The 14596-nt window shown below is 45.5% G+C and overlaps 1 protein-coding gene across 1 annotated transcript; it reads right to left on the bottom strand.

Moving 5' to 3' along the window:
- Positions 1 to 638: 638 nt before the first annotated feature.
- Positions 639 to 12409, bottom strand: LOC124152704. Its single transcript, XM_046525736.2, has 8 exons — positions 12337 to 12409; positions 10090 to 10125; positions 9135 to 9244; positions 7849 to 7917; positions 4877 to 5123; positions 2777 to 3058; positions 2091 to 2141; positions 639 to 974 (listed from the first exon to the last, which is right to left on the bottom strand). The coding sequence occupies exons 1-8, from the start codon at positions 12353 to 12355 to the stop codon at positions 691 to 693; spliced, it is 1098 nt and encodes a 365-aa protein (XP_046381692.2). The 5' UTR covers positions 12356 to 12409; the 3' UTR covers positions 639 to 690.
- Positions 12410 to 14596: the final 2187 nt, after the last annotated feature.

A 14596-nucleotide genomic window follows, 5' to 3' on the forward strand; every position in this document is an offset into this window, starting at 1 on the left:
GCACATAAAAACATGAAGCTATGTTGTGACGTAAACTTCATTAAACATTAAAAAAAAGATCATTGGAAAGGTCATGGTGATGTGAATGGCAAATGTCTGATCACGTTTGTATTTATGATATTGTCATTTATAGAGGCACATCAGGCAAACCTACTCTCTTTTCCATTGAGGATCTAAGGTTTACAGTACTCAATCAGGGTGACCGACCATTTGATTTTCTTTAGGGTCCTGGGATGTTATTGAAAAAATGAATGGTCCCCGAAAATTCTTGAAAAGAAATAACTATCCTTATTCTCCAATACAAATTTAACATTGTTAAGATTCTGAAATCCTTAAGCCTATCCTGTCTTCATTAACATGACCACATCTCTACTCGATATACTCCATCACAGGTAGCGTAGTGGTTAAAGCCTTAGCGCGTCACCCCCCGGGTTCGATTACCGACATGGGTACAATGTGTGAAGCTCATTTCTGTTGTCCCCTGCCTTGGTATTGCTGGAATATTGCTAAAAGCGGCGTAAAATCAATCTCACTCACTCACTACTGAATCACAAATATATTTGATTATTTCATGTATTAAACCAGGTTTCCTTGGATAGAAGGCATCGTATTGTGACATGAAGTAAAATGAACAAAGCTAACAGTTTTAATTTTTAATCGGTCATCAGATAGACATGGTGCGTTATTCTTCTAGGCGTGTACGTGCAGACTTCCGTTGGCCGTCCACGTCTCATTCCCGTAGGAAGCCTGACAGGTGTACACGCCGGCATCGGAGGCCTCCAACTGCTTCACGTAGAACGTCATGGACGGGCTGAGCTCCACGTCCGAGTAGATCTCTGTAGTAGTGCCGGCCATGTTGGTGAATGTCCAAGTCATTGTCATCGAGTCACGCACAACAGGGTCAAACTGGCACAACAAGATGGCGGTCTCGCCTGGCGCCATGGTCTGGTTGCTTGGGATCACCTGCAGGTCCCCTTGAACAACAGATCAACGACAGTGATGTAGAGGATCTATGGTATGGTTATTGATTTAGATGATGATGACCAATGCAGCGTTAATAGAACAATCAGTCTCGATTATCTGCCGAAACAGATTCCATTGGGCGTAAAAGGCAAAGTAGTGAAATGTATATGAATGGATCACAGAAAATCAGTGATGACACCAGGTGTTCGCGAAATGCAACAAGCATAACTGTTTGTTATAGTACATGTTACAGTGGGGGCGGTCGGATAGCCTAGTGGTTAAAGCGTTCGCTCGTCACGCCGAAGACACGGGTTCGATTCCCGACGTGTACAATGTGAGAAGCCGATCTCTGGTGTCCTCCGCTGTGATATTGCTGGAATATTGCTAAAAGCGGCGTAAATCCATACTCACTCACTCACTCACATTTTACAGTGATGGCTGCATATGCAAAAATGATTAGGTTTAGTAATGTGGAAGGTATTGTCTTGGCGGCGTCAATATCATCCGCTCACCTTACTTCGATGAAAAAAGAATTCATCATTAATTAGATGCTCCGCGTGTGAATGTCGTTTGATGCCATTCAGCAACATTCCAGGGATACCATGACTGAATGTGTGAACAACGACTCACGGGTTACGATAAGACGCTTTCATCCAGATCACAGAGCCTAGCCACACCATCCTCATCTCAGTCGCCTCATGCGCATCTTTCCGGGGCAAGGGAGTTTACTGACTGTATGGTGAGTGAGTGAGTGAGTTGGGTTTAACGCCGCTTTTAACAATATTCCAGTTATATCGCGTCGTGTCAGCTTAATGTGGGAGGAAAGGCCCAAAGTGATGCAGGTCTTAGACGTTTACCACTTCGGTGAAACCCACGAGGACGGGTATGGTGCTGACAAACCTAGAAATATAATAGGGGCGACCGGTATTCGAACCCACAATCATAGGTTTCTGGCGTGCCCAAGGGCCGCAACTCTGCACAGCGAATCGCGGCGCCTTAGACGACTGGGCCACCCGTGACCCCTGACTGTATAGTGAGTTAACTCCCTTGCCCCGGGAAGAAGCCTCATACCACACGCAGTATAGTGCTCTAGGGCCCTAGTCTAAGGTGAATCAAACACTACTTACAGCTGGTTGTATTCTGGCTGTCCGGGTCCACCGTCAGGGTCGTGTTGGGGTCTGAAATAAACAGATGATTGGAGCTTTCAGATGTATTGGATTCATTCGCGATAAACAAAAGAAAGAAACGTATAATTTGCCTTTTCCTGAGGTGAAACTGATGCATCTTGGAGCAAGATTAGGCCCAAGGTGTTTCTTTGTTTGTTTGTTTGCTTTTTGTTTTAAAAGGTTGTCACCCTGTCTGGCGCAAGGCATTAGGGGGCTAAAACAAGGACTGGTTGGCTCGGAGCCAGTATACTGTGTCTGAGTGGGATATTCATGTTAAACCGGGGCATTGCATCTCAATGAGCTAGCACTATGAGTCGGCATCATTCCGGAATAGTACACTCAGCCACACACACACATCCTAGTGGTTAAAGCGTTCCTCGTCACGCCGAAGACCCGGGTTCGATTCTCCACATGGGTACAATGTGTGAAGCCTATTTCTGGTGTCATTCGTCGTGATATTGCTGGAATATAGCTAAAAGCGGCGTAAAACCATACTCACTCACTCACTCACTTAATGTCTTTTGGTATGAAGCGGCCGGGGATCGAACCCCGGACCTTCCGCTCTCCGGGCAGACGCGCTATCCATCAGACCACGGAGACAGTGTATATCTTTAAGGTGTATTCTTCAGGTTTATGGCTATACTTACCCGGCACCTTGAGTACACCTCCAGCGGTCCAGGTCCGCGACCCTATACTGGCTTCACACGTGTATACTCCCGCATCCGAGGCAGATACATTCTTCACGTCGATGAAGACTTCTGGTGGATTCACGGCTGCAGTCGAGTAGATGTGAGTCACTTGACCGGCCAAGTTCATGAAGGACCAGGACATATTCATGGGCTGGTCAACAGGGGCGTCAAAGTTGCACTCGAAGTCGGCCATCTCATGAACATCAACCGTCTGTTGGGCTGGGACCACCCCGAGTTTCACTGGAAGGGAACAAGATGGACAAGGTTGGTTGGTTGGTTGGTTGTTTAACGCCGCACTCAGCAATATTCCAGCTATATGACGGCGGTCTGTAATTACTCGAGTCTGGACCAGATAATCCAGTGATTTACATCATGAACATCGATCCAGACAATTGGGATCGATGACATACATCAACCAAGTCAGCTAGCCTGACCACCCGATCCCGTTAGACGCCTCTTACGACAAGCATAGTCGCCTTTTACGGCAAGCATGGGTTGCTGAAGACCTATTCTACCCCGGGTCTTCACGGGTCAGATGGACAAGGCATTGCAGATGGTTCATGTGATATTGTTGACTAGCTAAGTGTGTGTGTTGGTGCTGCAGATGTTTAACTCACAAATATTCCAGCCAAATGACGGCGTTCTCTAAGTTACAAGTGTGTTTGTTTGTTGTTTACGCCGCACTCAGCAATGTTCCAGCTATATGACGGCGGTCTGGAAATAATCGAGTCTGGATCAGACAATTCAGTGATTGACATCATGAGCATAGATCTACGCAATTGGGATCGATGCCATGCATCAACCAAGTCAGCGAGCCTGACCACCCGATCCCGTCAGTCGCCTCTTACGACAAGCATAGTCGCCTTTCACGGCAAGCATTGGTAAGTACAAGTGTAACCAGACCTTTCAGTGATTGATAACAGAAGACAACCAATCCACCGAGACGGACCACCCGATCCTTTGTTTCGCCCCGTTCTGGCGACCAGTTCTGACCCGGAATTATCATGAGGTAACGAGTGTTCATTTCAGTTGGGTTATGTGATATCTACCAAAGATACTTCATCGATGGCTTTCATCGTCGGTTGATGTCTGCGGTTGTCCAATTTGAAGGTAGAGTATTAGAATTCAGCTGCGGTACACTGAGGTTTGGGACCCGTGAAGATTCCGGGGTAGAATAGGTCTTCAGCAACCCATGCTTGCCGTAAAAGGCAACTGTGCTTGTCGTAAGAGGCGACTAACGGGATCGGGTGGTCAGGCTCGCTGACTTGGTTGATGCATGTCATCGATCCCAATTGCGCGGATCGATGCTCATGATGTCAATCACTGGATTGTCCGGTCCAGACTCGATTATTTACAGACCGCCGTCATATAGCTGGAATATTGCTGAGTGCGGCGTTAAACAACATACAAACACTGAGGTTTGGACGTTATTTCATTTACGTCACTGTGTCAGCTTTATGTGGGAGGAATCTCAATGTGTTCTTTACCACTCTGGGGAAAGCCAAGAGCACAGGTATGGTGCTGACGCATACTGAATCATGATCAGGACGAATCATAGGTTCCTGGTATGCCTAAGGGGCGCAACTCTGGACAAGGAATTGAGACCACATAGACGTGAAAGCGACCCGGGCTCCTTTTCGAAGTTTTATAATATGCTTGGTAGTCAATTTTCCTTGAGTTAGTAGGGAGCAGTTTTCTTAGGCGCCGCAATTCGTTATTCGGAGTTGCGTCCCTTGGGCACGCCAGAAACCTATGAATGTGGGTTCGAATCCAGGTTCTAGGTTTGACAGCACCATACCCGTGTTCCTGGATTTCATCAAAGTAGTAAACGTCTGAGACCTGCATCACTTCAGGCTTTCCTCCCACATTAAACTAAGACGCCGTGATATAACTTGAATACTGTTCAAAGCAGCATTAAGCCCAACTCACTCACTCCTTTGACAAAGTTTGTAATTAGAGAACATTCGTGAATACATTTTCGATGGTAGTGTGTAGGTCCCTATTGTGTACCCTCGTAGCGGTGGGAAATATTTCAGTAATATATCAACATAAACGTACATAGTGCCAACTTGTCGGTCGTAGTCGGTGCTGTTGTCGCGGTAGTCGTAGCCGGTGGTGTTGTCGTGGTAGTTGTTGGTATTGCCGTTGACGTGTCTGCTGCAAGTGTGGTTGCAGAAGTCGCCGTTGGCTCTGCGCACAGCATGTTGTTACAAAGGGAAACGTTGTTACAGCAGTCAGTGCAGGATGTTGTTGTTGCGCGTTTCCCGACAATCACGTGCACGTTGTTTCTGAGCGGGTCACATACCTGCATTGGACATACATATGTGTGACGGACACAGTTCGGGAACTGTTCTAACCCTGAATGTCTACACGGAGACCAGCATAGGTTGCTGGGGACCTGTTCTAACCCTGAATCTCTACACGGAGACCAGCATAGGTTGCTTGGGACCTGTTCTAACCCTGAATCTCTACATGGAGACCAGCATAGGTTGCTGGGGACCTGTTCTAACCCTGAATCTCCACATGGAGATCAGCATAGGTTGCTAGGGACCTGTTCTAACCCTGAATCTCTACACGGAGACCAGCATAGGTTGCTGGGGACCTGTTCTAACCCTGAATCTCCACATGGAGACCAGCATAGGTTGCTAGGGACCTGTTCTAACCCTGAATCTCTACATGGAGACTAGCATAGGTTGCTGGGGACCTGTTCTAACCCTGAATCTCTACATGGAGACTAGCATAGGTTGCTGGGGACCTGTTCTAACCCTGAATCTCTACATGGAGACTAGCATAGGTTGCTGGGGACCTGTTCTAACCCTGAATCTCTACACGGAGACCAGCATAGGTTGCTGGGGACCTGTTCTAACCCGGAATCTCTACACGGAGACCAGCTACATGGAGACCAGCATAGGTTGCTGGGGACCTGTTCTAACCCGGAATCTCTACAGGGAGACTAGCATAGATTGCTGGGGAGCTGTTCTAACCCGGAATCTCTACATGGAGACTAGCATAGATTGCTGGGGACCTGTTCTAACCCGGAATCTCTACACGGAGACTAGCATAGATTGCTGGGGACCTGTTCTAACCCGGAATCCCTACAAGGAGACAAGCATAGGTTACTTGGAACTGCTCTTACCCGGAATCACTGCGGGAGGCAAGCAACTGACAGCGGTACAATAATTCAACAGTATTTAACACACACCCCTCGCCGAGTGGCACGGCGTCCAATAATATCAGTTGTTGATATCACAATAATATCATCTCAAATTATTCAAAATGTATCAATTTAGCCAATTTCTCTTAAATGGACACTGGCCTTATTAAATATATAGTTAAAAATTACAAGCTTGATAAAAAGTATTCATTGTCATGGACAAATCTATACGCTGAAGCAGGACATGGCTGTGATTCTCTCATCACATGAGGGGCGGTCGGGTAGCCTAGTGGTTAAAGCGTTCGCTCGTCACGCCGAAGACCCGGGTTCGATTCCCGACATGGATACAATGTGTGAAGCCCATTTCTTGTGTCCCCCGCCGTAATATTGCTGGAATATTGCTAAAAGCGGCGTAAAACCATACTCACTCACTCACTCACTCTCATCATATGTTCACGTGGTAAATACAACATGGACGAAGATTTACTCCCTCATCATGGACAGTGAGTGAGTGAGTGAGTTGGGTTTAACGCCGCTTTTAACAGTATTCCAGTTATATCGCGGCGTGTCAGCTTAATGTGGGAGGAAAGCCCCAAGTGATGCAGGTCTCAGACGTTTACCACTTCGGTGAAACCCACGAGCACGGGTATGGTGCTGACAAACCTAGAAACATAATCGGGGCGAACCGGGATTCGAACCCACAATCATAGGTTTCTGGCGTGCCCAAGGGACGCAACTCTGCACAGCGAATCACGGCGCCTTAGACGACTGGGCCACCCGTGCCCCCCTCATCATGGACAGACAACCCAAGTAGTGCAACCAACAGTTAATGTGATGCCATGAATCGTATTTATACCTACTTGGTTGTTAGGTCTTTTGCATTTCCTTTCTGACGTAATATCAACTATACACTACACGATAACAAAATATATTATACACAATTTCTTCCTTTATAATGCGGGCTTATTTCTTTGAGATATCGTAAAATCAAATGCCCCTTTTCAACACAACAATTCCGATGTACTGCTGTATATTGTAAATCCATTGAGCGTGCGAATTCACATAGCCAGCATTATACTAGTTTTCTATTTATAACAACGCTATAGAAAAATGCAATCTCAAAACGAGATCTAGGCGTAAGACGTTTCAGGAGTACTGATGTGTTGTGTCAGCACAAACACATACCTTTTTGTTTGTTTGTTGTTTAACGCCGCCCCCAGCAATATTTCAGCTATATGACGGCGGTCTGTAAATAATCGAGTCTGGACAAGACAATCCAGTGATTGATATCATGAGTATCGATCCACGCAATTGGGATGGATGACATGCACCAACCAAGTCAGCGAGCCTGACCACCCGATCCCGTTAGTCGCCTCTTACGACAAGCATAGTTACCTTTTATGACAAGCATGGGTTGCTGAAGACCTATTCTACCCCGGATCTTCACGGGTCACATACCTTTTTACTGCAACCTGTGTGAAAACCGGGTCCCGCCGGTAGAGCAGGACATGCTCACCTAATTCCCGGTTAATCACTGTTTTCAGTAATCTATTACCCCTATTTTGTCTTTTACGCCTAAAATCGAGACTGGTTATTCTCTGGCTTTTTTTTAAAAGTGATTCATAAAAACATTCGTTTTATGTACTCCGAATGGTATAATAGATTCTACTTTTTGTTGAAATGTCCTATGATCATGGCATTTTTATGTCACTTATGCAAAAACTCATGAAACAAAGACGACTCCAAATGTTGGGTCAATCCCACAGCCGATTATTGCACGCCTAAGGGACGTAACTCTTCATAGCGTATTGTCGCGGCGAACGGGACGACTGGGAAACCCGCGCCTCACAGATAGGAGAGAAAGAGGAACGTTTACCCTCTTCGATTTGCATCCCATCTCATAGACGACGTGTCCTGCATGGGACTTAGTAAGGGTCATGCACTCCTGAAACATAGAAATATTACCCCTAAGTCAGTAGAATGATCGTGTGTCATAACATTCCTATATTTGCACATGTGAAGAGCTTAGAGCCATAAGGGCCAATGTCATGTGGAGTCTGTTTTGAGAAAAGTGATGAAAACACATATGATTATGCATGTTAATGAACTTTTATTTCACCGATAAATTCCGAGACATGAACGCATTCTGACAGCAGAGATATAAATGTTGTTATAAAAACATTCAAAAAAGGAAATAAACTTATGTTTTTAATTTGTGTGAGGGTGGAAGGGGCCAGTGTCTGAATTTTGGTCCTTTTTGACCCTCAGGCATTTGCATGAAATTTACCATGTGAGATTGATAAACTACTACTAAAAGTACAAACACATGCTATTGAAGTACTTTTAAATGATTTAAACTAATGCCAACTTTGTTGAAATAGTTGAAATATGATAATAAGGTTCCAAACTTTCGAAATCTCTCTCAGACAACCAGTCTCAACCACACACGGAAATGAGAGCTAAAAGGGCCAAAATCTAACAAAGTGACTTTGGCCCTTTTGAAACTTGACTTTGGCCCTTATATAGAAGTTTAAGTAGCTATATTTAAAAAAACGCATCAATGAAAACATACAATATTTTTCTACAGGTAGACAAGAACTCATAGATGTTATTTATGCAATAATATGCAAAAAGGGCCAAAGTGCATTTTGGCCACTTTTAGCTCTAACCATTTTAGCGATTCTCAATGCTGATAAGTGAGTGAGTTGGGTTTAACGCCGCTGTTAACAGTATTCCATGCAGCTATGTCACGGCGTGTCAGCTTAATGTGGGAGGAAGTCCCGAAGTGATGCAGGACTCAGACGTTTACCACTTCGGTGAAACCCACGAGCACGGGTATGGTGCTGACAAACCTAGAAACATAATCGGGGCGAACCGGGATTCGAACATACCCAAAGGGACGCAACTCTGCACAGCGAATCGCGTTGTCCCCCGCCAGCCCATGCTTGTCGTGAGACTAACGGGATCGGGTGGTCAGGCTGATTGACGTTGATTCATGTCATCGTGTCCCAATTAAGTGGATCGATGCCCATGATGTCCATCACTGGATTGTCGTCCAGCCTCGAGTATTTACAGACCGCCGTCATATAGCTGGAATATTGCTGAGTGCGGCGTTAAACAACAAAGAAAACAACACACACACAAACCATCAGTATTACACACCTCTCCTGCAGCACATGTTTTGATGGTAGTGCAGTCCTTTGGATGGGGTGTGTGCAGGCAGCTGTAGCACTGGAGCCCCGACTGGAGCCCCGACTGGAGCCCCGACTGAGCTGCAACGGACAGACCATAAATAGTCACCAGGATGTTACACAAATGTCCATCTTTGATTGGTCGTATTAGCCAAGTTAGAGACCGGCCATTTCATATTCGAGGTTTGTTTGAAAAAAACAAATAAGCTGTTCTCCGTCTTTAAACAAAACAAATTCTTAGCTGTACATGTCCTGAAAACAATTAACTGTTCGGTTCGCCCTTTCACAGAAGAACTGGCCAAAAACGAATTCTCTTTCTGACAAAAATGCGAAGCCCTCCATTTCACTCGAATATTAATTGGTGTGTCGCTTACACGTTAACATCCTTATATAATCTAAAATACATTAGGATAGCCATGTAATGGGTGTTGGAGAGCTCTGTTATTTAAAAAAAGTATATTTATAATAAATTTTCAGTGTCGATGTATTTCGAGTTTCTTATGGTGATCACACAGTAATAAACAAATTACATCTATGAAAATACATATTTGTACCGACCGCCTCCGTTGTAGATCGTCCGCCCGGAGAGCGGAAGGTCTGGGGTTCGATCCCCGGCCGCGTCATACCAAAAGACGTTAAAAGATGGTACTTGTTGTTACCCTGTCTGGCGCTCGGGTAAAACAAGGACTGGTCGGCTCGGAGTCAGTATACTGTGTCTGAGTAGGGTATTCATGTTCAACTGCAGGATGGCATCTCAGTGTGCTAGCACTATAAATCGGCATCAGACCGGACTAGTACAAGCAGCCACACACACACACCCACGTGCATGCTCGTCGCTATGTAAGTGCAATAACCTTGGACGCGACCTTAAACCCCATTTCACCTCACCTCACATACATGTACCCAAAGTAGTATTTCCACTGTACCTTCTCCGTGTGATATGCAGACAAGGGCAAGGGTAACTGAAACACAAGACATATATTGGACAGAGTAAGTGAGTGAGTTGGGTTTAACGCCGCTTTTAACAATATTCCAGTTATATCGCGGCGTGTCAGCTTAATGTGGGAGGAAAGCCCGAAGTGATACAGGTCTCAGACGTTTACCACTTCGGTGAAACCCACGAGCACGGGTATGGTGCTGACAAACCTAGAATTATAATCGGGGCGAACCGGGATTCGAACCCACAATCATAGGTTTCTGGCGTGCCCAAGGGACGCAACTCTGCACAGCGAATCGCGGCGCCATAGACGACTGGGCCACCCGTGCCCCCTATATTGGACAGAGACGGAAACACATTTGATATGTATGACGGTGGAAGCGCCATGTCCAACGAAAAAAAGGCGACATATTATTTATTTTTTTGTTTGCTGTTTGACGCCAGTCAGCAATATCCCGCCAATATGAAGGCGAGACAATCCAGTGATTGGGATTGTGAGCAGGATCTGGTGTTCAGGATCGTTGACATGGTTTACGCATGTCATCGTATATCAGCTCCGTGTTCGATGCTCTTGATGTCAATCACTGAATTGTCCCATTATTTACCAGCCGCTGTCATATCGCACAAATAATACCGAGTGGGCGTTAAACAACAAACAAACAAAACGAGTGCGAGGCATCGTATCCCCATGGGTACTTATGATGTTAATCACTGAATTATCAGGTCCAGGTTGAACTATTTATAGACCGCCGTCATATAGCTTGAATATTGCTGAGTGCGGCGTGAAACAACAAACCAACCAACCAACTGCAGTGTTTTGAGTCGTGTTTTCTTCTCCCGGGGCGGTCGGGTAGCCAAGTGGTGAAAGCGTTCGCTCGTCACGCCGTAGACCCGGGTTCGATTCCCGACATGGGTACAATGTGTGAAGCCCAATTCTGGTGTCCTCCGCCGTGATATTGCTGGAATATTGCTAAAAGCGGCGTAAAGCCAAAACTCACTCTCTTCTCCCTGTGCAGTATTCTTTGCCTAGATGTTCTGGCCCGTTTATCAATTCTAATTATTGAAAAACAAAAAATGCAGGAATGAAGATTTATTTAAAGTTTAATTCCTAACACAAATAAGGGGCAAAACCTCCATGTGCTTTGTCATAACCTTCATACGTTTCCCACTTCCCTTCCCATCTCATCCTGTTCAAACCCACATCATTTATCTTAAACGTGATCTTATTTCCACCCCTCTAACTTAACTCCCCAAAATAAAATGTCCCCAAACAAACCGATTCAATTCCTACTCTATTTCTTTCCTTCTCATAAGTCCCCATCCAACATCACATTTATCCCAACAAAACAATGAAAGAAATAATAAATGGTATTGATGCAAGACGCGAGAGTCGACTAAATCTTACCAGATTCAATGTCCAGAATTGGTTCTCCTTGATGGTTATCTAAGAGTGAGTGAGTGAGTGAGTGAGTGAGTGAGTGAGTGAGTTGGGCTATTTAGCACTGTTCCAGGTATATGAAGGTAGGGGTCCGACACACTATACTCAGCAGGTGCCTCAACCATATCTTAACAAAGCCGTGCAAGTAGCCTAACAAAAACTATACAAATTCCATGTCGACATGCTATAAAGTAACTCATAATGTACAGGGTGACGTGACCCGTGACAATCCGGGGTAGAATAGGTCTTCAGCAACCCACGCTTGCCGTCAGAGGCGACTAAGGGGATCGGGTGGTCTGTCTCGCTGACTTGGTTGATGCATGTCATCGTATCCCAGTCGCGTGGATCGATGCTCATGATGTCAGTCACTGGATTGTCTGGTCCAGACTCGGTCATTTACAGACCGCCGTCATATAGCTGAAATATTGCTGGGGGCGGCGTTAAACAACAAACAAACAAACCAACATGTGACGTTACTGCACTTCACGGGGCACATCAAAGCAAGAATGTAAGAAAGGTTTTACGCCGCGTTTAGAAATAGTTCAGCAATATAATTACTGGCGTACACAAGAAATGGGCTTAAGACATTTCACCAGCCTTGGAAATCGAACCCGGTCTTCGACACTACAAGCCAATGAATTTAAGACCACGCCACCGAGGTCGCTGTTGCCTGTCGGAGATATACGTGTAGAACATGAAATTACAAAATGTCTTCGTCTATATTCGACGCGCAGAGGAATAAATATGTCGCTACAGAAGACGTTAAGAAAATGTAAAAAAGAAATTTGACTAAGCTACCTGCCAGTAGAGCCAACATGGTGCCTCGATAAGACTAGGCTTTGACCTTCCCTTATCTGTGAAGACACGTGAGCCGGCGGCGGACATTGTGTGAATTATCTCGCCCAAGAGGTCACCACCCTGCAATACCCAAGGGAGTGACCGTTAACTAGGTGGTTTGTCATAACAGCGAGTGAGTACGGTTTTACGCCGCTTTTAGCAATATTCCAGCAATATCACGGCGGGGGACACCAGAAATGGGTTTCACACATTGTACCCATGTCGGGAATCGAGCCCGGGTCTTCGGCGTGACGAGCGAACGCTTTAACCACTAGGCTACCCGACCGCCCTTTGTCATAACAACTCAGTGATATAATGAGTGTTCTTGTATGCCGCAGTTGTGTGTGTTTCTCTGTCATTTAACGCCACACTCAGCAGTATTCCAGTTATGTGACGGCGTTCTGTAAATGATCTTCATCTGCTGGTGTATTTCTGTGTGCGGCGTTAGTAACAAACACATAACTGGTTTGGTTTGTTGTTTAACGCCGCACTCAGCAATATTCCAGCTATATGACGGCGGTCTGTAAATAATCGAGTCTGGACCAGACAATGCAGTGATTTACATCATGAACATCGATCCACGCAATTGGGATCAATGACATGCATCAACCAAGTCAGCGAGCCTGACCACCCGATCCCGTTAGTCGCCTTTTACGACAAGCATAGTCGCCTTTTACGGCAAGCATGGGTTGCTGAAGACCTATTCTACCCCGGATCTTCACGGGTCAAATAAATAACTACTTCAGCAGATGCCAGATTGTTATTACGGTGTAAATACCTTAACTGCCGGGCGAAAGAAAGTATACATCCATGTTTGATGGCTGAAACAAGGTTTCTACCTAGTAACGACCTGTGAAGATCCGGGGTAGACTAGGTCTTCAGCAACCCATACTTGCCATAAAAGGCGCCTAAGCTTGTCGTAAGAGGCGACTAACGGGATCGGGTGGTCAGACTCGTTGATTTGGTTGATGCATGTCATCGTAACCAAATTGCATAGATCGATGCTTCTGATGTCAATCACTAGATTGTCTTGTCCAGACTCGATTATTTACAGACCCTCGTCACCTAGCTGGAATATTGCTGAGTGCGGCGTTAAACAACAAACAAACCTAGTAACGTTTTGTAACGGTCACATCCAATATTCGCGAGTATACTTTCTTTTCCCGGCAGTTTGATTGAGCAAATTAAAGGTTATTGTCTGGTTGTTTAACCCCCACCAGAATAGCCGTGTACTTCTGTCATCGAGTGGTGTTGACCGCAGATCATTGGAGGTCATCTTTCGGAACCGCCATGCAACAGATGACGTCAGGGAGGTTTCGTAGACGTCAAAATGTGTTGTAAGTTTCCCGGAAGTGGATGTCTGTGTTATCCTGCCCCCTATGGACCCGTGAAGACTGGGGTAGAATAGGTCTTCAGCAACCCAGGCTTGCCGTAAAAGGCGACTATGCTTGTCGTAAAAGGCGACTAACGGGATCGGGTGGTCAGGCTCGCTGACTTGGTTGATGACTGTCATCGATCCCAATTGCGTGGATCGATGCTCATGATATCGATCACTGGATTGTCTGGTCCAGACTCGATTATTTACAGACCGACGTCATATAGCTGGAATATTGCTGAGTGCGGCGTTAACAACAAACCAACCAACCAACCTGCCCCCTATGACCTGATGTCCTGGAGACAGCGCCCTTGTCACATACCATGTTCTAAACAAGGATTTGCACCGAGTCGGACATTCTTATTAACAATTAACTTGTTATCGATCAGTACATATTCTATACCAATACGGGGTCACGGGTTGACCAGTCGTCCCATGCGGCACAATTCTCTGTGCAGAGTTGCGTCCCTTGAGCACTCCAGAAACATATGATTGTGGGTTCGAATCCCGGTTCATCCCAATTATGTCTCCAGATTTGTCTCCACTATACCCGTGCTCGTGTTTTACCGAAGTGGTAAACGTCTGAGACCTGCATCACATCAGGCTTTTCCCCCACATTAAGTTGACACGCCGTGATATAACTGGAATACTGAATAAAAGCGACGTTTAACCCAACTCACTCTCTCACTCACGCCATGGCAATTTGAGTACTAATATGCGCCTCAGAAAATACAATGTATGTTGTTTACTTCAATTATGTTTATTCACAGAAGCAAATTTTAAATGGTACAGTAAAAGGCAGAAAAGCAAACTCAAATACAAAAGATGTAAAGTTATCAAACTCAA

Source organism: Haliotis rufescens, unplaced genomic scaffold, assembly GCF_023055435.1.
Source record: "Haliotis rufescens isolate VD_foot unplaced genomic scaffold, xgHalRufe1.0.p SCAF_14, whole genome shotgun sequence".
In the NCBI taxonomy this organism is placed as follows: domain Eukaryota; kingdom Metazoa; phylum Mollusca; class Gastropoda; order Lepetellida; family Haliotidae; genus Haliotis; species Haliotis rufescens.